We start from the raw sequence: 23,537 nt of genomic DNA, 5'->3' as shown, positions 1-23,537 counted from the left end.
GGACAATGAAGATGACCTCAGAATCAAAACAGCATTAATGGAGGAGAGGGGGAGGCCTGGCAGCATCATTTTGTGAGTCGCAGAAAGAGCTCTTCCATTATATTCCGTATCCATTCTACTTGAGTGAATGGTCCCTTATAAGGACAGGAGGCTGGCTCCTGGTCCAGGATTTCCTCCAGTTTGCCTGACACACCCCAGCCTGTTGGCTGTTGCAGGCAGTGTTCACATCTACAGAGCTAACAGAAGCCATCGGAACATGAGAGTGTTTCTTTCGTACACACGCAACCACTAAGAAACCATTTTATGTACTCTACCTGAAGTACAATGTCCTTTTATAGTGTCTCGTTTTGTCTAAAGAGGCCACTTGAACGTACCCTGAGCCAGCCCACTGTTAGTGGGGAATTTCCTGGGTGGCAGGTAATCAGCCCAGGGCTGGGCTCCTGGAGGGTCTCTGTAAGGCAGAGAGTTCCCGCAGCTTTGAGGGGCCTCAGGTGTAACCCACTCTCTGCATTCCTTAAATCAAAGTCAACAGATACTAAGTAGCCCTTTGGCAGACACATGCATGAGATAGTTGGTTAAAGAGTTTAGATAGGATAACCTCTTACTCTGATAAGAATAGGAATTTGAATTATTTGGGAGGAGAGTGAGGCGGAAGGAGACATTGTATCAAATACATTGATTTTTGAAGATTAAAATTCATGCACTTTATTCCTTAGCTAAATTTCCGATTTTTTTTCCTTATTAGGCTTGCCCACCTGTCAGTATGGATGTCTGTGCTTTAAGAATACAGCTTTTCATAGGCTTGAAAGCCATCTGTCACTTTAAAAACCACATTATACTTCTGACCAAGGCAGACCCTGAAACAATTCCTGAGAGAAGAGAGTCACCCAAGAGGCTTCTGTAAGCATCCCCTCACCCCCAGACATTCCTGCGAAAGTTTCTGCAATGAATTGTTACTGCTATATTTTGCATACATCTTTGTTGATATTTTTTTAAATGAAAGCTTTGAATGATCAGATAGCTTTTCTAGGTGTTCTTATTCCAGAGTAAGAAAAGAAGTTTCTGATGATCTCTATAATATCCTTTATAATTGACCTTGAACTTTTAGAAGAAGGTGAAGTATAAAATTAGTTCAGTAAATATCTGTGGTGTTTTAGATAAGAAGTTAAAGGGCATGCCTTTTTTGTGTAATTAACAAGTAAGACAGAGCCTCTTATGCTGATCCAAGTGACAAGGCTCTTTATTATTTTTCTTCTTTGGCCTTTAAGTGGCTACATTTTTATCCAAAGATTATTTTCTGGTATTTCAATGGAAAAGAAATTAACAATGCATTTCTTACCTTAAAGCACATTCATGATGTATAGATTATGTGTTAATCTACTTCAGAGTAAAAGTGCATTATTATTCTAATCTCAGGTTGACACTTCGGTTTTTTGCTTTCACATTGTTTCGAATAGAATGCTTAATTCCAGAGAGGTTAATGCTTCTATTGGATGTTTTCTATACTGTGAACTTAGTGGTAGGGAATGCAATCTAATTTGAACAGTCCTCTATGGAAAATTAAGTAGGAAAGAAATCTGTTTGCAGGAGAGGAACACAGATTGTATTTCAAGTCTAACATTGTTTTCCATTTTCAACATAAGTTTAAGCTTTTCTGAATTATTTGTGCCTGTGCTTTGTTCCACCGGCAGGAATAACCAGGTTCCCTTGGGTAACTGCTCACTTAGAGTGTGCACAAAGTGGTCTGAGACTGACTGATCCTAAAAGCTTTCTGGCGAGCGGAAAAATAGCTTGTAATCTCACACATTTGACATCTTAAAAGTAGTATATATTTTTAAATGATTTTTCAAAAAATTCTGATTTATTTGAAAATGCATTTGGTCTAGGGTCTGCATTTTTAAAAGATTGCATACTACAGAAAATGCATCATGTAGTGAAAGCAAGAGATAAGGTAGTGCCTCCAGCAGATGTTCAGTTCTGTCTTTTGCATTTTCCCAGCAGCCCTTGGCCTCAAGAAGGCCATATCCAAGCCTTTCTTCCTTTTGAGGACTCTTGCCTGTTCTGTGAACTTATTGCCTATTTAACAATACTTGTGGAATGAATTGCAAGTGCTTGGTTTATCAGTCCGCGAGAGTGCAGTATGTTAAGTGCTGTTTGGCCTACGTAGCATTGTGCACTAATGTTCTCTAAAAATCGACTGTGTAGTTAATCAACAAAATACTAAATGAAAATGATATCATAATTACAATATTTTAGGTATCTAATATTTACCATTTAAAATTCCCGTTTATTAATAATATGTCTTATAATTCTTGTCCTTTGTTTTGCTTTTAGTTCTAGAAAAGGTACCAGTGTTAATCTCAAAACACCTCCTGTAGCTGAGGCTGGGTGGAATTTGTATATTGTGAATACGATCTCACCAGTGCAACTGTACAAAGAAATGGTATTCCTTTCAGACTTCTAATTCTTACTGGTAGAAATTTTTAGAGTATAATTGACGACTAGAAATTGATTCTAATTATCGTACATGCAGAATGCCACAGCCAGCCAGCTTCCAGGCTCTGTCTGACAGTACAGTGTATTATCTTCACCTTCTTGTTTTCACAGCTCCTGATATTTGAGGAGCCAGGAGAAATTCCCTTCACTAAAATAAGATTCCCTTGTTCATACCCACTCTCCTATGAGAATTGATTAGCCAGTCTAAACATAAGTAGCCTTTGACCTTTATTTTGAACCCTAGCAAAGAGAACCATGAAATGGAGCCGAAAGAAATCTTAGATCATATGTCCCTGTCTCACACTTCTTTGAAATATTAGCAGATAGTCCCAGGGCACTGCAGCACTTGTAGCATTGTCCCATAGGCATCCTTCTTCCTCTTCTAAGAGTGACAACTGCCTACTCATCCCTGACAATTTTTATCAACTCTTTATTTTGAAATAATTTCAAACCTACAGAAAAGTTGCAAGAATAAGAATAGTACAAGTAAAACCTGTGTATTCCCCACACAGATTTGCCCATAGCCAACATTATACTCCCTTTGTTTCTCCCTCTCTTTTCTTCTTTTTTGCACTCTTGTACAAATGCGCAAGCACGCATGTCTATTTTCTCCTGATCCATTGGAAGGTATATTGCATACGTCATAGCCTAAGGCTCCTAAATATTTCAGTGCATGTTTCCTAAGAATTGAGATATTTGCTTATATAACCACAGGACACACACACATGCTTCAGAAAATTTAACAATGACACAATACTTTAGTCTATGGTTCATATTCCAGTTTTGTCAATTGACTCAATAATGGCCTAGTAGAAGCCCCCAGCACCTCCTGCCCCAGGTCCAGGATCCATCAAGCAATGTATTTAACTGTCACGTCTCTTTAGCTCCTTTAATCCAGAATATGTTCACAGCCTTTCTTTGTTTTATTTAAAAAAATTTTTTTTGTTTTTTTTTTGTTGAAGTATAGTTGACGTACAATATTATAAGTTACAGGTATAAACATAGTGATTCACAGTTTTGAAAGGTTATAATCCATTTGTAGTTATTATAAAATATTGGCTATATTCCCTGTGTTGTACAATATATCCTTGTAGCTTATTTATTTTATACGTAGTAATTTGTACCTCTTAATCTCCCTCTCTTATCTTCACTGGTAACCACTAGTTTGTTCTCTGTATCTGTGAGTCTGTGTCTTTTTTGTTTTATTCACTAGCTTGTTGTATTTTTAGATTCCACTCTTCGTTTTATAACAGTTTTGAAAAATATTTCTCCCCCTGCCACCTTTTAAAAATTTTTCATTTCATTTCATTTCTCATTTCATATCATTTCTCATGATTAGATTCAGGTTGTATATTCTTCTTCTTGGCCAGAACATTGTGTAGGTGACGTATCTTTCTCAGAGTATCACACTGGGAGGTGCAGAATATTCATTTGCCCTTCACTAGTAATGTTAATTTTGGTCATCGGGTGAAGGTTTTGCCTGATTTGGCCCTGGCATTTTAATGCTGATAATTTTATCAGCTTTGTTCTGTGTTTTCAGTCTTGCTTAATTGAAAGTCTTAGACGTCATCTAGGTGATTTGCCTACTGGAGTCTAAAAATACTGATTGACTCAGATTAGCTAGTGATAATCTTTTTTTTAATTTTATTTATTTTTAGCCGCGTTGGGTCTTCATTGCTGTGCGCGGGCCTTCTCTAGTTGCAGTGAGCAGGGGCTATTCTTCATTGTGGTGCACAGACTTCTCATTGCAGTGGCTTCTCTTGTCATGGAGCACGAGCTCTAGGCGCTTGGGCTTCTGTAATTGCGGTACGCGGGCTCAGTAGTTGCAGCACACGGGCCCTAGAGTGCGCAGGCTTCAGTAGTTGCGGCACATGGGCTCAGTAGTTGTTGCTCGCAGGCTGTAGAGCACAGGCTCAGTAGCTGTGGCCCACGGGCTTAGTTGCTCCAAGGCACTTGGGATCTTCCCAGACCAGGGATTGAACCCACGTCCTCTGCCTTGGCAGGCAGATTCTTAACTACTGCACCACCAGGGAAGTCCTAGCTAGTGATAATTTTTATAAGCCCACTGTAAGTTACAGAAATAGATCTAGCAGAACCTAAATTCACAGAATGAAACTAAGATAAAGGAAGCATACTCAATCTGAATTTGAGAAAGATTTAAATCATAGAACTTAAAAATAAAGTTAAGGTTTTCAGATATGTTCATTAGCCTTATCAAATTGTGATCAAATTATTGCTAAGTTAACAGTATTATTAGCATTACAGTATTAATTGTACCTTCTCTAATGATTAGCACTGTTTAACAAGAGAATAGTTACAATCATGTGTGTGTTAAACTGGCTCATAGATCGTGGGGGAAAAGAAAACCACTTTAGCTAGGCCTTATCAGAATGACAAATAACCACTTTTTATTTTTTAGGATTTAATGTGTTCAGATATTGACTTTAGTAACCAACTGGGTAGATATTCTTAAGAACTGGGAAACTTTGGGGAGATGTCTAAAGCAACATTAGCTGCTTGCCTTTTTTGTGTTAGGTGGACTACAGTAACACCTACAAGACTGCAAAAACGCAGAGCTGCATCCACCTTCTCAGCGAGGCTCACCTGTTAGTGAGAGCTGCCCTGATGGATGCCAGTCAGCTGGAACCTGGAGAAAAAGCCGAGCTTTTAGAAGCATTTAAAGAAAGCTGTGGGCACCTTGGAGACTGCTACAGCAGGTTGGTGATGCTACTTGGAAACTTGTCAGAGAAGCCATCCTGAGCTTCAGGTGTGCTTACTAACTTTTCCACCTCTGGCAGTTACCTGACAAATGGGAGGACGCATGAGGGGAGGTGGTTTAGTTATTCATTTATGCCACAGCATTTGTTTAGCACATCCTGTGGGTCAGGTACTGGGCTAAGCTTAGAGAGATGAGCACGACCTGTTGCCTGCCTTCAAGGACTTACAGTTTATTGGATGAGCAGTTCATGAGTCTCCCATCAGTTAACTTAGGACTTTGAAGTTTCTTTTCAGACCTTTGGGCGGGGGTGGGGCATGACCAGTGAACATCCCTGAGACAACCATATTACTATGAGCTTTAAGGGAGAGATACAAGTTGGACACTCTGTGATTTTAATCTTAGTAGTCAGTGCTTTTATGATGTCAGAAAAGGACACTAGGATCAATAGTGATTTCTCTTTTTGAGAATGATCTTTTTTTTTATGTTAATAGATTTAATGGTAACCATTACTCAATATTTAAGCTTTTTGAGGAAACTTAAAAAAAAATTTTAATGGAGTTATACATGTAGAAGAGTACACAAGTAATAAGTGTACAAGTCACAATAATTTTCACAAAATGAACAAATCCTGTAGCCATTGTCCAGATGAGAATGATCTTTATAATATTTTTCATATATAATTGTTTCCAAGGCTTACTTGACCCATGGGAATCATTATAAATTGATAAAAGACTTTTCCTACTTATAAACACCATTATTTTAGAGCCACATTATGAATATTAAAATTCACTTAATGAATTGTTTTTGTTTTTCTTATGAGCAAGCAAAAAGAAGCTACATTAATTAGAATGACTTTGCAGAACAAAACTCAGGAGTTTGTTCCAACTCCTAATGGCCTTAGAAAAGTATTTTGAGATTTATGTCTTCCGGAAATCATGTCTGTTTTATTATTAAATGTGTTAGACATCCAAACTTAAACATGACAAATCTGAAGTTTTTTTTTGTTTTTTTTTTTTTTTTTACTTCCTTCCCTTTAGGCTTGACACCCAGTATTCCCACCTCGCCTTGCCATACTATAAGATGTCTGGTTTGTCTATGGCTGAAGTTTTGGCCCGAGTGGACTGGGCATTAGAGGATGGAACGCAGAAATACGAGAGGGGATTAATCTTTTACATTAATCATTCACTTTATGAAAACCTGGATGAAGAATTAAGTGAAGTGAATACAGTTTTCTATTTAGTTATATCTAATATTTTTAATTTTTCATTTTAGCAATTTATTTTATGTAATTCTGTTGAGAAATCAAGTTCCAAGTATTTTTCATTGGTATTATAGTCTTTTTTTCCTAAAAAAGGTAATTAGTGTGCCCTTTTCTTCATTAATAATACTCAGAATTACAGCTTGGAAGAGAACTTATAATCATCTTCTCATACTTTCTCATTACACAGACAGGGGGGTGTGGTCCACTGTGGTTGAATGACCTGCCCAATTTGACAGTGGCATGTCTTTAGAAGAATGACATAGAACCTGGGCTTTGCCTGCCTTCTTCTCATCTGCAGCCCTTTTCACAACCCTAGTTGCCCCACTCTCCAGGTGTCCAAAGTTTCCCTTGTGAAATCCTGGCCCAGCAACCTTCAGACATTATCAAGGATCATTTTTAGCTCCTCATGTATTTTTAAAGAGTTGAATGCCAGTATGCAAAGTTGGGTATTGTGATACCAAGTGTTTTAAGGTTTTAAGAGAAATGAAATTTTCTCTTATAAATATTAAGTATATTTTGTACATTAAATATAAGTAAATTTTGTATTAAACAGTAATTTTCTATAATGGACTTTTGAGTATAATTTAATCCAATATTTGTTTTCTTCTTCTGAGCTCTTGTTAAAATTAGAAATGCTGGCCACAACTTGGTATACACTTTCCCTGCTTTTTCTTCATTATAACTCAGCAAAGAGATCACTTTAGGTCATCTCAGCTCTCCCACGCTATCACCATCAAACTCTCTTTTTAAATCGAAGCATAGTACTGTAATTTTATCTTAATTGGAATGTTTGTATCTTGGCTTTTTATCTTTTTTTTTTTTTTTGCTGATTTTGTTGCTTTCTATCAGCTGACTGACCTTTTATTTCTTGTTTACGCTCACCAAAGGAATTGGCAGCAAAAGTGGTTCAGATGTTTTATGTCGCTGAGCCGAAGCAACTGCCCCATATTCTCTGTAGTCCTTCTATGAAGAATATTGATCCTTTAACTGCCATAAGCTATTTAAGGAAGCTGGATACTTCTGGATTTTCATCAGTCTTAGTGACATTGACCAAGGCAGCAATGGCTTTGAAAATGAGAGATCTTGACATGCACAGAAATGAAATGAAAAGCCATTCAGAGGTACGGTGCCCTGCCTGGAATTAACAGCAAGCTAAAATAGGACTCAGTGGTCCTGAGGTGTTTAGTTTTTTTCTGGCTTCTGTGTAGCTCATTTTTTCTTAGTTGTAAAGGAAGATAGACTTAGTATTAAAAAGAAAGTGGCCCAAAGTGGGAGTGCTTGGGCTTTGGATTTGTCCAATGAAAAAGAAAAATGAAAGATAAATGGCAGCAATGGGTATCCAAAGACTTTTCAACTTAGTGTCAGGTATGTTCAGAACACAGTGCTTGGCAGTGAAGAGTATACAGGCTCTGCCCTGAGCTGACAGTCTGACCTGGCACGAGGGGGTGGTGTGGTTTGTCCCTGAAAACAGAACAGTGATGTATATTCAAGTACAGCAAGTAGGTTATTAACCTTGAGTCTTAGGAGTGCAGTAGTTGCAGAAATAGCCTGCATTTGGGAAGATCACAAATGACTGTGTGGGAGATTAGGCATTTGAATGGTGTATCAAAGAAAAGGTAGCTTCCTGTTGGAAAAGAGGCCATTTAGGGACATAAGCCAAAAAAGTTAATCAGTAGAGAAAGAAATTAAGAAGTGACATTAATTGAGCACTTATTATGTCTCAGGTTAGCACTAAGATGTCCTCTACTTTGAAGAGTAGAATTCTAGAAAGATGAATTTTCTTTTCATAATTTTGAAAAATCCTATATAGACCTCAATTTAAAGCTGTCTACAAAATAGGACATCTTGATGCTTAATTAAGTAATAACTTCTACAAAGACAGTTACCAATGATGTCCTTAGAACTTGTCTTTGTAAAGAAAAAATGAAGATTACAATAAATTATTAATGGCTTATCATTGATTCTTGAATTCACTAGTGTGTATTTCCAAGATGAATGCAGTGTTTATTCTGTTCCTAAATTTTTTTTTATCTGAAGATGAAGTTGGTATGTGGCTTCATTCTGGAACCTCGGCTATTGATTCAACAGAGGAAAGGACAGATTGTTCCAACTGAATTTGCAGTTCACTTGAAGGAGACTCAGCCTGGATTGCTTGTGGCTTCAGTCCTTGGCTTACAGAAGAACAACAAAATTGGAATTGAAGAAGCAGATTCCTTCTTTAAGGTTTGTCACTTTGAAAATGCAATTGTTCTGGATGGCCTGATGAAGTTGGTGGGGGGGACGGGGAGCAGAATAAGAGAAGTGATTTTTCATTTGTTTATTGAAAAATGAGACTTACACATAACCACTTATAAAAGTACAGATTAAAAAATGTATCTAGAAAAATTCTGTTCATGCAACCTGGAGTCTGTTAAAATGTCTAAATTATTGAATACATGGCCCACATGATGGAGTGCTATTCAGACCAGCTGTAACTTGATCAGTACTATATTTATCTGAGCTATGGGGGCTTGTTTCACTGTTCTCAAGGTGCTCTGTGGTAAAGATGAAGATACGATTCCTCAGCTCTTAGTAGACTTTTGGGAAGCTCAGCTGGTAGCGTGTCTCCCAGATGTGGTACTTCAGGAACTCTTTTTCAAGCTCACATCACAGTACATCTGGAGATTATCTAAGAGGCAGCCACCTGACACCACACCATTGAGAACATCAGAGGATCTGGTAAGATAATGGAATAGTACAGTGAATTAAACTTTATGTACATTACACATTATGATAATGACCCTTATTTTTTTGTTTGTTTGTTTTTGGGGTTTTTTGTGTGTGTTTTATGTTTTTGTTAAATTTTTATTTCTTTTTATATTAATTTTTGTTGACCCTTCTTATTTTTAACAGCATAAAATCAGTCGTAATTCATATTACCGGATATCTTTTATTTATTTATTTATTTTTTTTTTGCAATATGTGGGCCTCTCACTGTTGTGGCCTCTCCCGTTGTGGAGCACAGGCTCCGGATGCGCAGGCTCAGCGGCCGTGGCTCACGGGCCCAGCCGCTCCGCGGCATGTGGGATCTTCCCGGACCAGGGCACGAACCCGTGTCCCCTGCATCGGCAGGCAGACTCTCAACCACTGCGCCACCAGGGAAGCCCTACCGGATATCTTTTTAAAGCAAGAGTTAAAAATACATTTAAAACTTGTCTGTGAGTGAAGTTGCCCACATTTTAAACACTTTTGTATCCTAAAGAGTGCCTTCTACTGTTCCTATATTACTCACCTACAGTGGTACTTCAGTAGCCAAAGTGTGGGAGAAAGGGCTTTTCCCCAAATCCATCTGTGCTCCCTTAGGCGACAGTCATGAAGTGGAACATGAGAGAAGAGACATCTGCAGACCTCCCTGCTGGGAGAGGAACTGCAGAAGGCTTGTGGGAGAGAGACTTCCTTACCAGACTTCCATTTCCTGTCAGCTGCACAGACAAGAGCTGTTCCGCAGTCTGCAGCAGCCCTAACAACTCTACTCTTATCTTTCCTGTTCCCCCCGACCCCTGGCAGCCCCTTTGTCCCTCACAGTGACAGAGTGGCTAATGTGGGTTTGCTTGAATAAGGGAGTCTTTATGGGAATTGTCTTAAGAACTTATGGAAGAGATTTTGCCTCCCAAGGAAAGTAGTAGAAATAAAAATTATTTTCAGTATTACTGTTAACTTCTTTTGAGTGTAATTAGCTTAAAGGAAGTATTGCCCTTTTTGTGAGAAAGTGCCTCTTTGCAGTTTTTTGAAAGTTAAAATATTAGGAAATATTTAGTGAGGATTTATTCAGTGAGAAGCAGCAAAACTAAAACCTTTTCCAGGGGAATGCATTCTAAGACTTTCTTCCCATTACCAGGAAAATGTATACCAAATTTTGGGACACGGCAGAATGTTAGGGATTGCTTGTTGTTTGTGGGATGGATGAAGAAAGTCTTGTTTTGTTGTATTTTTGTTTATGATAAATTTCTTTTACATTTTAGATAAACACCTGTAGTCATTATGGCTTAATCAGTCCGTGGGTTAATGTCTTAATATCCTCTGAATCCTTGGCTGATAAAAATTATATGGAAGACCTTTCAAAATTACAGGTAAATAAAAATGCCTCCTTTTCTCATGAATATGCATATTACCATATAGTATAGGACTTAAATTTGGTAAGACCCTGGGTGTCCAGTTAATTTAGAGTGTATCATTCTGGGGACAGAATCTATAGTTAGGCATACTCAAGAGCTGTGGAGGGAATTCCTGCCTCTGCCTGAAACTGCTGACGGGAAGTCTGGTCTTGTTGCCAGTCGGTGAGTGAGCTTCCAAGTCCTGTGACTCTTGCCTCATTCTCAGGACGTGCCTGAAAACACGTTGTGAAATGAAAGTATGGCAAGTGTTTCGCGGTGTTTTCATTGACAAGATTCACTTTTATTTTAGTGTTCACTCACACAGTTTAGGCCTCTAGCCCAAACCGAGCACTACTATCTGTCTTATAGGAGATAGGTCAAAGTAGCTAGCTTCTCTGGCTCCTGAAAGGATTTTTTTAAAAGTAAGAAGCATGATCAAGAGAATGTAGACCATCCTGCAAGAATTCTGAATGTGAATGTTTTTGACTGAGAATGAGAAATAAAGTCCACATTTGACTTGGTGGATTGGGCTGGGCTCAATGTGGATGTGATTTTGTTTAATGTAATCAGTGGCCTAAGGACTGAGTATAATCCTCACATCTGTTGTGTTTGGTCTTCCCAGTGTAGCTGCCAACATATGAAAATTGAGATTTCAAATTCAGAATTTTGAGTTTCAAGTTTCTCTTTGAGAAACTCAGCAGAACTTGCATTCAGCAGTAACCCTGGGCCCTCACTGCCTGAGACCTGAAGGTCGGAGCCATCTACTGGCTCCCCTCCTTGGGCAGTGCTCGTGCTGTCCTGTCTGCCACAGTTCCACCTCCATGTCTCCCTGGTCCAGATTCAGTGTCTGGCATCCATTTTCCTTATACTCAGCCGCCTTCGTGTGTTTTCATCATCTGGTTTTCATCGTCTGGTTTGACCTTGTTAAGCTTTTGAGTGTGCAACCCCTGATTTACTCTGGGAACTTAGTGGAAGTGTGGTTATTGCTTATAGAAACCAAAATGTCAAATTGGGGATGGGGTGTCAGGATGCGAAGCTCAAGAGACCATATTGCTTAGTCTTAGCCTCTAGACAGCCTGTGATGTCACCAGGAATAGAGTTACTTACATTTTTTTTTAAATTGCCAAAGGCGGTTCTTGTTGGTTCTTATCTCTAGTACCCTTATGCTACAGAGGCTGCCGAGCACTTAGTCTCAGATTTGTTCATTCCACAAATATTCCTCAATCATGTACTGTAAATGTGATTGATGTACAGCATTGGACGAGGCAGGCAAGACCTTGCCCTCCTATAATTTATGTACTAATTACATATTTAAAATGCTAATTGTAATAAGTGCTTTAAAATATCCCCTGATAAATCTTCAAAGCATATTTATAATCTCTGCTTGAAAAAGTATAATTCAGTGATCTTTAGAATCCATTTTAAGGTATTTAAAAAGGGTATCTTGGGACTTCCCTGGTGTCACAGTGGTTAAGAATCTGCCTGCCAATGCAGGGGACACAGGTTCGATCCTGGGTCCGGGAACACCCCACATGCCACAGAGCAACTAAGCCCATGCGCCACAACTACTGAAGCCCACGTGCCTAGAGCCCGTGCTCCGCAACAAGAGAAGCCACCGCAATGAGAAGCCCACGCACTGCAACAAAGAGTAGCCCCCTCTCGCCGCAACTAGAGAAAGCCCGTGTGCAGCAACGAAGACCCAAGGCAGCCAAAAATAAATAATAATAAAATAAATAAATTTATAAAAAATAAATAATAAGGGTATCTTCTTTCTGGGAATCCTTGCCATTAAAGGATAGAAAGTTGAGTCAGTCTAAACTTTTCTAAATCCTTTTCCTAATTATAACTCTTTCTAAATTATCTGGGGTCAATTAGTCTTAGTCATTAAGAAAAAACTAACCATCAAGAAACAAAAAGATCTCACCTGCTCTTACCTAGAGGAATGGGGGGTCGGTTCAGAATCACTTGGAGAGCTTTTTCAAAATTGTATGTCTTCCCTCTACCCACCAGCTCACCACCACCACACAGATTTGAGATAAATCTTTGTCCCTTGTTCTTAATCACCGTAATAGTATATTTGTGCAAGAATTAAAAACAATCTATAAATCATCTATGTGTCAAAAAGCCACTATTCAGAATGACACAGTAACTAGTAAGTGCCCTGCCTTTTACCAGAATTGTCCTGGTCCCCTCCCCCCGCCTTCTTGCCATCCACCCCTTTTAGAGCCACAGGTGTGACTGTGTAGAGAATTCTGTGGGTTCCAGCCCCGCAGAGCCAGCTGAGCATGAGGGATGTAGATCAGAAAAGGGAATAAATAGTGCCTGTGTTGGGGGTGGAGAGTCCATTTCCAACATTGAAAAAAAAAAAAAAGAAAGGAACACACTGCTAAGAAGCACACAACACTAAGAGTATTTTAAAGAGTAGTAGTAACCTGTGGGCCGTTTTTTATCCAGTGATATATGTGTTGTCTGGTGCTTCTTATTTTGAGGGTTTTTGTTTGTTTTGGTCGCCCTGTGTGGCTCTGGTATCTTAGTCCCCCGACCACAGATTGAACCCGCGCCCTCAGCAGTGAAAGTGCGGAGTCCTAACCACTGGACCGCCAAGAAATTCCCTGGTGTTTCTTATTTTTAAACTTCTTGATGATATGGATATAACTACTTAAAAGTTCATGGGTAACCAATTTTGTACCAAGCTTTGACTCATTTCACTTTAACCACCTTATTTCATATTTGCTATCTTATTGTCAGGAAATTTTTCAGATGAAGGTGAATATTAAACTTGCAGGAAGGAAAGGGACCAACCTTACTCTCCTAGCCATTGCTTGGTAGATATTTGGAATAAAATCACGATGCTGACTGTAAATGGATAGTTCATGTTCCATGTCCTCCTGTGAGTCTGAGAAGACGCTGCAGTAAAAAGGATACAAGAAGAAGAAAATCAGGATATGAGCATTTCATTTTTTATCCAGAAGAAAGGGAAAGCAGAGATTATTTTGGTGGCGGAATCAAAAGTAGTATTTATAGTTTAAATGTTTAAAAGTAAAATATTGTCAAGTTCTGACTACTGAAATAATAGCTGCTCTGTGTCATTCAGGTTGTAGCAAACGGTATTGATACAAATTATTAGGTTCTTAACGATTGCTGTAGTTTTCTTAAATGTGAAATTTTATTTTTGGTTCTTCGTGTAGTGCATGCTTATTATTAGAAACCTTGGAAAATACAGGGAAGTGTGAAAAAGAAAGTTGGCTTTGTCCTCCCATTCCAGTGAATTGGTCTCTGTTTCAAATTTCGATGCTCTTCCAAAGGCATTTCTAGATGTGCATGTACCTATGTAGATTTTATACAACTGACCATGCTCTGAATATAATTTTGTATTGAGATTTTTTTTTTTTTTTTCTTTTTGCGGTACATGGCCCTCTCACTGCTGTGGCCTCTCCTGCTGCAGAGCACAGGCTCCGGACTCGCAGGCTCTGCGGCCATGGCTCACAGGCCCAGCCGCTCCGTGGCATGTGGGATCCTCCCGGACTGGGGCACGAACCCATGTCCCCTGCATCGGCAGGCGGACTCTCAACCACTGCGCCACCAGGGAAGCCCTGTATTGAGATTGTTTACTAATTTTATCATGAGCATTTTGTCCTTTGAAAACAATTTTGATAGCTATAAAGTATACCATCATTTGAATATATCATAATTTATTTACTCATCCCTTCTTATTTAATGCTTAGATTTCTTCTGGTTTTTCAGTATTATAAATATTCTTGAGGTGAACATCATTGGACATAAATCTTGACCACCATGTTGATTCTATCCTAAGGATAGAATCTTAAAGCATTCGCATTAGTTTAAACTTACAGTCTATTCAGAGCAAACACAACCCTGTTATTTTAAAAAATCATAGCTTTGTATTAAACAGATCTTTTTTCTTTAAACTAGAAGTGGTTTCAAGATTATTTAATACTTTGGTCTAATTAGACTTACTAAGTAAATATATGCGTGTGCTCTAAAATTACATTCTGTTTTTTTTTTGGTGAGTGAGATTTATTCTTTTTAAAAACTGTATTCTGTATGTTGTGCTTTAGTGTTCTGGGCGCCTCATTCCATAACATTTCACTTTTCTGTTCATAGTCTCTCATATGTGGTCCTTCATTTGACATAGCTTCCATTATTCCATTCCTGGAGCCACTCTCAGAAGACACTGTTGCTGGCCTCAGCGTCCATGTTCTGTGTCGTACGCGTTTGGAAGAGTATGAACGGTGCATAGACAGGCTGTTAGAGAGATGCCCGGAGGCAGTCATCCCATATGCTAATCATGAACTGAAAGAAGAGAATCGGGTATGCTTTTCAGATTATGGTTTTAGGCTTTATCAGTGATAATCAAATGTTAATCTTGTTGCCTTATCTGCAACATGGGGACAGATTATGCCAGTCCAACCTCACAGGGCTGTGTGGCTTAAAAGAGCATATATGTTACATGTTTTTTTTTTTTTTTTGCGGTACGCGGGCCTCTCACTGTGGTGGCCTCTCCCGTCACGGAGCACAGGCTCTGGACGCGCAGGCTCAGCAGCCATATGTTACATGTTTTGAGTACCATTAGAGGCGGTTAAAATTTATGGTGCTTGTATGTTATCTTCACTAAAGGTCTCTTGTTTGGCAATGAAGTAGGCTATTACCTGAAGATTTGGAAAACATAATAAATGATGGGAAAATTCTTTGTGGACTCTCTGGTCTTTAGAAATTAGAAGAGTTTTTGACTTTAGAACTTTCTTGCTACCTAAGAGATGGAAACAAGACACATCTATGTTTCTTCTTGAAAACAGCGGTGTACATATGTACAGTGTATATATTATTAGATTTTCAAGTTACAGATCTGACTTTTATGCTCTAGCTTAAGCAGAAGACTGTTCTAACAAAGTCTGTTCCTTAACCAAGATGATGTATATTTTTGCCCTGGGCTTCCCTGCACAATCTTTTTCTTCTTGTTGGAAATCTGAGTGTAAAATGCATCAAACTTAAAAAGTATTCATTTTTCCCTAAGATAGACTTTGTGGTGGAAAAAACTGCTGCCTGAACTTTGTCAGAGAATAAAATGTGGTGGAGAGAAATATCAACTTTACTTATCATCACTAAAAGGTAAAATAATCTTTTTTGCTTGATTATAAATTGAGTTGAGGGTACTCATTTCCATAACTGGCTGAAGCCTTGCTGTCTCTCGTTTTTCACGTGATTCTCAAGTGTGGGGAAGAGGGTCTTCGCAGAATCAACTGGAGAGCTTATTTTTAACATTCATGTGCTCCCGCCACCACATTTGATATTCATTTATCTCTTTTAGCTCTAGAGCTGATGCTTTTAAGTTAATCTTTCCAGACACTTAACAAAGTATCGCAGTCAGAGAAACTCACAGCCTCAGTATTTTAAAAATTGGAATAGCCGTTAAAGTCCGTTTTATATTAATGGTCTGGGTGCTTAATTTACTTCATGTAGGAAATTAAAATTATTTTCATTATTAATCATAATTGTAAGCAAGTACTGAGGAATGATAAATTTCTCAAAGATTTAGAAGTGTAGTGTGTCTAAATTATGCAGTATTTTACAGTGTAGGTAGTTATTGTTTGAATTTTTATATAATTCATAGTCATTTATAAATCTTGATAGCTATATGGTTATCAGTTTCACTACTCTTGTGTGTTAATATCACCAGTTAATGGTTGGCCTGATGACAAAAGTATGGTTATATTGATACCAGTGTGCACAAAATATTAGGAGTTGACAGTGTTGGAATTGTATTTTCCAGCTGAGGGAATTGACTTTCAAAGTGTTAGGCAAAGCCAAGTGGCCATTGGATGGTGTTTTTCTGGAAATTCCCATTAAGTTGTATGTTTTTGATTGGGAAGACAGGGAGGGGCCTTTGTACTATTTGTCCTACCCACCTCTCTGAGTGATTTTTTGGTTGTCAGAAGGTGGAAGCTTCAGGTGTTTGATTGCCCAGCCCCATCTGCACCAAATTTATCACATAAATTTGAACTGATTATTCTTGTTGGTCGATCACTTTCCAGTACAGATAGCCCACATCTTCACACCCCAGTAACATCATTATCTTAGTCAAACGACTCTTTCTTCATCCTTTTCTGATCCACACCCGCAAACTCATAACTACCCCATAATCTTTCCTCCAAATGTTCCATTTTTCTGTGTCTTTAATATGTGTGTATTCACACACATGTGCATGTGTGTATGTGTGTGGCTTATGGGAACTAAATGCTGTGTGGGATTTACCTTTATTGTAATACCTCCAGAGCTGGTATAGTGTTTTATTCATTTTTCATGATGCACTTTCCTTGCCAGCAACGTGCTTCTCCATTTGGAGTATTCTATAACTATTGATTGATTTGAAGGGAAGACACCTGAATAACCTCAGGTCTGTTTTCATGGGGAGTCTCTCTGTTGGCAGCTGTGGTATACCAAGAAGGGACCAGGATTGGAATTAGGAGAATTGGAACTGAGTTCCAAGTCTGCTACTTACTGAGTATCCTGAAGCAAGCCAGTTTTTTTAATTGCCTGGGACCAATGGGAGGTTCAGGACTGACTCTAGAGTAAAATGTTAGGCAAAAATTGCAAGATGGTGAGGTTGGAGATGGAGGTCAGGGACTTACATAATATGCTTAGGAGCTTGGATTTCTTACTCTCTAATGCAGCATTCCTCAGCCTTGTCACTGCTGACATCTTGGACCAGATAATTTGTGTGTAGGTGTCCCCTGTGCATTTTAGGGTGTTACCAGCATCCCTGGCCTCTACTCACTAAATACACTAAATACCAACAGCACTTGCCCAGTTAAAACAGAAGTGTCTCCAGCCATCACCAAATGTCCCCTGGGGGACAAAACTGTACTAGTTGAGAACTGTTGCACTAATGCAGAGCCATTGAAACTGGGGTTAGTGGTTGACTTCTTTGTTTCAAGGCAGTACTTATGACTGTTTTTGTGACAGTGAGCTGTGCTTATCAATAAAAATTCTAGTACTATAGTCAATTACAAAGTTTAAAAAGTCATTTTAAACTTCACCAGCCAGAAATAACTATTTTCAATATTTGACACGTATTCTCTAGACACACTGGAGGATTTAAACTACTCTGTGGATTTAAGATATTGACCTTGTTCTTGGAGTTGTAACCTGTATTAGCCTGTCACTAGTTGGAGGAAGAGGAGAATAGAGCAGTGGCAAGATTTTTGTTGGCTCTATACCTACTTTACACTGGCCCCCACCTCAGCTTTTCTGTATCTAGGATACTACTTACAGGTTCCACGTTTAGGCAAAATAAACTCGTTTGATAGGAAAACATTGGTAATTCATGGGTTTTACAAATTAGTTAGCAGTTATTGTTTATTAAAGTTCTATTTTGTGTCAGATGTGCATCATTGTATTTTAAATTGATTCACAAAGGACTCTGGAAGCTAGCAGATGGTACCACTACATTATAAATGAGGAAACCAAGACCCAGGAGGTTGACTTTCTTAAAGTCACCCAGAGCATAAGTAGAAGCGTGTGATCGCTGCCCAAGTCTGTACGATTCCAGAGCTAGGGAGCTTTCTCATACGTCACCCTATTCATTAACTTGTTAGCCACAAGAGCATGTCATTCCTTTGTGTAAGGGATGGTTTAGGTTGCTGGATATTGGACAGATGACTTTGGATGGATGCACGCACACCTGAGCCAGAGATTTTATATTCCGGTTACTCTGCATATAGAATAAGTGGTGGGCATGCAAGAATCACACACGGAATGGACTGAAGAAGGTTTGGGAACATTGTTCTTAAATGTCACCCCCTTCTCTTCCCAGCAGAGGGCAGCATGCATGCATCGAGAAACAACAGAATCATAAAATAACATAGTTACCTTTACAAAAATGTTTACTAAATTCCTTAATATTTAAAATATTCATTAGAACACATTATTTTGCAGTTTGAGAAACAAAGTAAATGGTCTTGAAAACATATTTGTGCTTATTAATAACATAAAAATCTTATAATAGAGAGGAACTGATTTAGGAAAATGTCACCCAACAATTAATAGTATTTCCTGTCCTAGCAAACAGTCTTTATAAATCAGCTGCAATATAGTCCTAACATTAAAAACAGTGTTCAATTGATTGTATTTTCCTACAAACGATTCTAGAAAGAATAAATAAGAAGTTGTTAGAACCATAAAGCAGTCTGGATTTAAAAGACTGGTTTTCTGGGGTTTTTTTCCTCTCTCTCTCGTAGTTATAACATTTTGTCACCTGAATTAGCTTCTAATTGGTTGAGTGATAAGAGAATAGGATGAAAGACAGAATTTCAGTTCTAACTCAGATATTCTTTCCTACAAACAGAAACACTGTCAGTTGTTGCTGTGGAACTACAACTAAGGGATTTCTTAAATGTCCTCCCAGAAGATGGCACTGCAGCATTTTTCTTGCCATATCTTCTTTACTGCAGTCGAAAGAAATCATTGACTTAAAGGTATCATTTGAAATATACCACATATGAGACTGAATTTTTCAAAACTGAATGCCAGATAAAAAATATATATATAAAGGACTTTTATATTGAACATGTACATATATTGCAAATGCTTTCAGGCTGCTTACCTCAGTGATAGTATTAGTTTCATAATTTATGACCTGAGTCCATTTAATTATCCAGAATGTAAAAAAGCTACAAGATATAGGAGTTTCCTCAAAGAAGGCATATATTTTTAAAGGTAGAGACTGACTTCTATTCCAAGGAACATCAATTTACTGTTGTTGGAGACATGACAATCTTTTTCATCCCGGGAACACAAACAATTTGTAAGTATGCTCGAAAGAATGTCATTCCAAGTGGTCCACAATTTAACCTTTTTGATTTTTCCAGATTTTTCTACTGGGTCCCTTTTAAAAACAGTTATTTTCTTTGAGAAAGATGTTAATGTTTTCCCACAGTAAAAGATTTCAAACTTTATTTTCTTGTTACTTTTAAAATACATGCTAAGTTTCTCTCTGAATCAAATGAAATAGAAGTTTACAAAGCTGACTTTCTTCTTGTCTGGCTATTAACGTGATTTGTTGAGTGCATGTTTTTCAGCCAAAGCCTTGTTTCCATTTTTTGTTGATGTGGACTCTTGCTCTTTTAGCCAGAGTGTATGTGAAAATAAAGAAATATAAAGAACTGTGTCTTTTTTTTAGCCTCTTATTAAATAATTTTGAGTCCCAGTTCAGTTCCTTGATAGTGTGCTTTGACTTTAGTTAAGGCTGGGCAAAAATGTTACTCACCTGATGTTTCCACAACGATATTTTGAAAACTTTTCTCCTGATGGCAACGTTCGTCTTTGCCAGGATTTAATTTATAGATTGTTTCTCAACTCTGCCTTCCTCCAGTTCCATATTAACTTCCTTTTGATCATCATTTCGAGGGTTCACAAAACTCAGATTGGCAACATTTTATTTTATTTTAAAAATTTGTTTTATTTTATTTAAACATTTTTTTAATTTAAAATTAACAAAAAATTTTTTACCAGTTTTATTTAGGTATAATTGACATCTTCAAAGGGTACCCTATTGATTTTCTATTGCTGCTGTAACGAATTATCACAGGCTTAGTGGCTTAAAACAACACAAAATTAATTATCTTACAGTTCTGTAGATTAGAAGTTCAATATTGGCCTCACCGTTTTGAAATTTTATTACTAATATTTTATTTTATCTGTTTAATTTTTCATTTTACTTCCTCTACACCTGTGCCCCTATTCCACTGGTCCATGAGGACTGATGTCAGCAGTATGTTAGAGGGATTGATGGGAAGCCGAAGTTTGGAAACATTTCATTGGATCTTATTTGTTTGTTTATTTTTTTATTTATTATTGAAATCATTGAATCTTAATAGTGATCCTTTGAGGACTGTCCAGGACAACATCTGCTCATAGATTTTTTTTTTTAATACAGTTTTGTAAAGCCCTAATGGTGGTGATATGTGTATTAGAGTCAGTCATGTGTCATAAAAAAAAAGTCTATTGATCTTTTCATATGAAACAGTGTAACACAGTTATCCCCATAAATGCACAAAAGTATATGTTTTCAGTCTTTTTTTTAATGCTTATAGCCATTCCAAGTAAGCCTTCTATTCAACACTTTCACATAACATTGTTATGAATCATTGTTTTTTCTTTTTTTTTTTTTTCATTTATCACCAATTTATTTCTTATATCCAGACTTGGTCTCTATAGAAAAAGAAATTTTAAGACCATTATTAAAAATAGTATATATCATATGGTTAAAAAAAATGGCACATGGTGCTTTAAATATATTCTAGTTTTTTAAAAGTTATTTTCTTTATTCTTGATTCATTTATATTTTTTTGCTCTTTATATATTTAAAACACATCTCTCACTCTAGTACTGCTTTATTTAAAGACAAATTAACTTTCCTCCCTGCAAGATATTTATTTATTATCAAGGGAAAATTAGTCATTTTATAGTGGAGAAACCTGGCAGACACCACCGTAAGCCCAAATGCTCAAAATGAACACAACCAGTAAGGGAACAGATCAACATCTTGTGTCTCTTGACGTGTATGCTGAGAAAACCACAATATCCCTTCTGGGAGAATCTTGCCAAAAAATGCATAATCCGAATCTGATCATAAGGAAACATTAGACAAACCCAAATTGAAGTCACATTCTACAAAGTGACTGCCCTGTATTCTTTAAAAATGTCAAAGTTGGGAAAGACAAAGACCAAGGAACTGCTCCAGACTAAGGAGACAAGAAGACATGTCAGCTGAACTCAGTGCATGAGTTGGATTTTCTTTTTCTCTGAAGAACATGATTAGAATAATTGGTGAAATATGGAAGGGGTCTGTAGTATTGGATTGTTTTTAATTTCCTGATTTTGATAGGTGTACTTTGTTTATGTATAAGAATATTCTTGTTCTTAGGAAATAGGAGTATATGTATTTACAATTTCTGTAGTCTGTGTGTGTATAAAGAGATACGGAGATAGGAGAAAGGACGAGAAAGTACATGATGCTGTGCAAAATGTTAACATTTGGGGAACCTGGGTAAAGGGTACACAGGAATTTTTTTGGTACTGCTCTAGCAACTTTTCTATAAGTCTGACGTTGTGTCCAAAAAAGTTTTTAAAATTCCTTTTTATTGAGTTAATATGTGGTTAGATATTTACCAAGCAGGGTATTGGATTGGATTTGTGCACCTACTAGAAGTACAGAATATACACTCCCTGCCTATAAGGACCTTAGAGCTAAGTAAGCTTTTCCCCCTCAGACAGCTCCAAGAGGTTATCTAACTGTCATGGAAGTGTCAGTCTAAAAAAAGTACCTTTTATATTTGTCAGAGGAGGTCTTTATTATGCTTCCTCTGGTAGAAATAAGGCATTACATTAAGCATGACAGGATATCCACAATTCTCTTCTAGTGATTTTTTTCTTTGTGGAGAAAATTGTCTCCCTGTGCAAAATATTGAAAGATTTCACTATAACTTGATTTCTCCCTTGTCTCTGTCATGGTAGGCTGAAATTCTTCTAAGATTTAGAATTAAGGTAAACTTGGCCAAAGCTTTATCAAACTTTCATTTAAAGATAATTCAGACTGATAAATGTGGCTCCCCATTTTTCTGTGAATAGTTCAAACTATCTTTTTTGTTCATTACTGCTTCTTTCAGTTCCATGCAATACCTTTTCTCTTAGTAAAAGTCAAATTTCCCTTTAATCTTTTTTTCCAACATGTGTTTTGCCTTCGCATTGCTAATCGTTCTCCAGTTTTTAGTAGGGCTTTTAAAACAGTCTCCCCTTTCTTAACCAAGGAAACAGTCATCTCCCTTATCCCCTCCCAGGCTTATCCTACAGGAGGAATTTTTTCATGGTCTTTGTGTGTAGGCTTAGCCTGTAGCAGCATCCTCTACATGTCAGGCATTTGCACACATGAATTTCCAGAATGCCTGCCTTGGTATTCCTTCACTTTTGATTATCAGTCTGAGCAGGACCATCCTTTTGTGTGGTTTACATGTGTGCTAATGTTCTTTAAGCTCTACTTAAGGTTTTCTTTCTCATGTTTGACTCTTCACCTTGTCAGCAGTTACTGGCATTAGACCCAGTGGTTTACATATTTGTCTGAGCCTTTGGTGTTCTGGTGCTCTCAGTACCACACTTTGTAATAAAGAGTTTTAGTGGAAATAGTTTTTCATGTTATGAGGTCTTTGTGTAAGACCCAGGAACAGAAATTAAAACTTTTCGTTTGCACTGACAAGTAATCTTTCAGTGATTTTTAGGTTTTGAAATATATTTACTTCTGTATTTTCTTCCATTTATATGTTCTCTTTTATGCCAGTGTGAGGAGGAAACACGAGTTGTTTTCTCTACATCATTTCCCCTCATTGGATTTGCCATTGCCAATTCCAGCAATTCTGAACTCAGAAGACTCAGGAAACACCAAAGCCTGCAACCAAAAAGCAGGAATTTTACTTTTTTTTAACCTCAGTTTTTAAAATTGAAGTATAGTTAATTTACAATGTTGTGTTAGTTTCAGGTGTACAGCAGAGTGATTCAAATATATATATATTCTTTTTCAGATTCTTTTCCATTATAGGTTATTACAGGATACAGAGTATAGTGCCCTCTGCTATACAGTAGGTCCTTGTTGGTTACCTATTTTATATATAGTAATGTGTATATGTTAATCCCAAACTACTAATTTATCTCCTGCCCCTGTCCCCCCACACAGTATTTCCTTTGGTAACCATAAGTTTGTTTTCTATGTCTGTGAGTCTATTTCTGTTTTGTAAGTAAGTTCATTTGTATCATTTTTTTATATTCCACATATAAGTGATATCATAAGATATTTGTCTTTGTCTGACTTACTTCACTTAATATGATAATCTGTAGGTCCATCCATGTTGCTGCAAAT

At 37.5% G+C, this 23,537-nt stretch overlaps 2 protein-coding genes across 11 annotated transcripts in view; one reads left to right on the top strand and one right to left on the bottom strand.

Moving 5' to 3' along the window:
* Positions 1 to 23,537, top strand: part of HPS3 (HPS3 biogenesis of lysosomal organelles complex 2 subunit 1) — an 85,710-nt gene that overhangs the window by 25,225 nt on the left and 36,948 nt on the right. The window contains exons 7-18 of one of the 9 annotated variants that reach the window (XM_027092865.1): positions 746 to 900; positions 2,335 to 2,443; positions 5,032 to 5,213; positions 6,253 to 6,433; positions 7,364 to 7,597; positions 8,514 to 8,699; positions 9,006 to 9,194; positions 10,478 to 10,585; positions 14,735 to 14,941; positions 15,649 to 15,739; positions 18,975 to 19,104; positions 19,288 to 19,796. In XM_027092865.1, the coding sequence (XP_026948666.1) occupies positions 746 to 900; positions 2,335 to 2,443; positions 5,032 to 5,213; positions 6,253 to 6,433; positions 7,364 to 7,597; positions 8,514 to 8,699; positions 9,006 to 9,194; positions 10,478 to 10,585; positions 14,735 to 14,941; positions 15,649 to 15,739; positions 18,975 to 19,102 (1,770 nt within the window). In that variant the 3' untranslated portion in view covers positions 19,103 to 19,104; positions 19,288 to 19,796. Of the gene's footprint in view, positions 1 to 745; positions 901 to 2,334; positions 2,444 to 5,031; positions 5,214 to 6,252; positions 6,434 to 7,363; positions 7,598 to 8,513; positions 8,700 to 9,005; positions 9,195 to 10,477; positions 10,586 to 14,734; positions 14,942 to 15,644; positions 15,740 to 18,974; positions 19,797 to 23,537 lie in introns of those variants that run through there. The other 8 variants (XR_003429946.1, XM_027092866.1, XR_003429947.1 and 5 more) reach the window with 8 other exon arrangements.
* Positions 13,237 to 23,537, bottom strand: part of LOC113612747 (ceruloplasmin) — a 61,638-nt gene continuing 51,337 nt past the window's right edge. The window contains exon 19 of one of the 2 annotated variants that reach the window (XM_027092862.1): positions 13,237 to 13,516. In XM_027092862.1, coding sequence (XP_026948663.1) covers positions 13,413 to 13,516 — 104 coding nt within the window. In that variant the 3' untranslated portion in view covers positions 13,237 to 13,412. Of the gene's footprint in view, positions 13,517 to 20,592; positions 20,840 to 23,537 lie in introns of those variants that run through there. The other variant, XM_027092864.1, reaches the window with a different exon arrangement.

Source organism: Aethalodelphis obliquidens, unplaced genomic scaffold (genome assembly GCF_003676395.1).
Source record: "Aethalodelphis obliquidens isolate GAN/ISIS:26980383/991018 unplaced genomic scaffold, ASM367639v1 scaffold81, whole genome shotgun sequence".
NCBI classification, from domain to species: domain Eukaryota; kingdom Metazoa; phylum Chordata; class Mammalia; order Artiodactyla; family Delphinidae; genus Aethalodelphis; species Aethalodelphis obliquidens.
The sequence above is the reverse complement of the archived record's forward strand: the minus strand, read 5'-3'. Positions and strand labels throughout refer to the sequence as shown.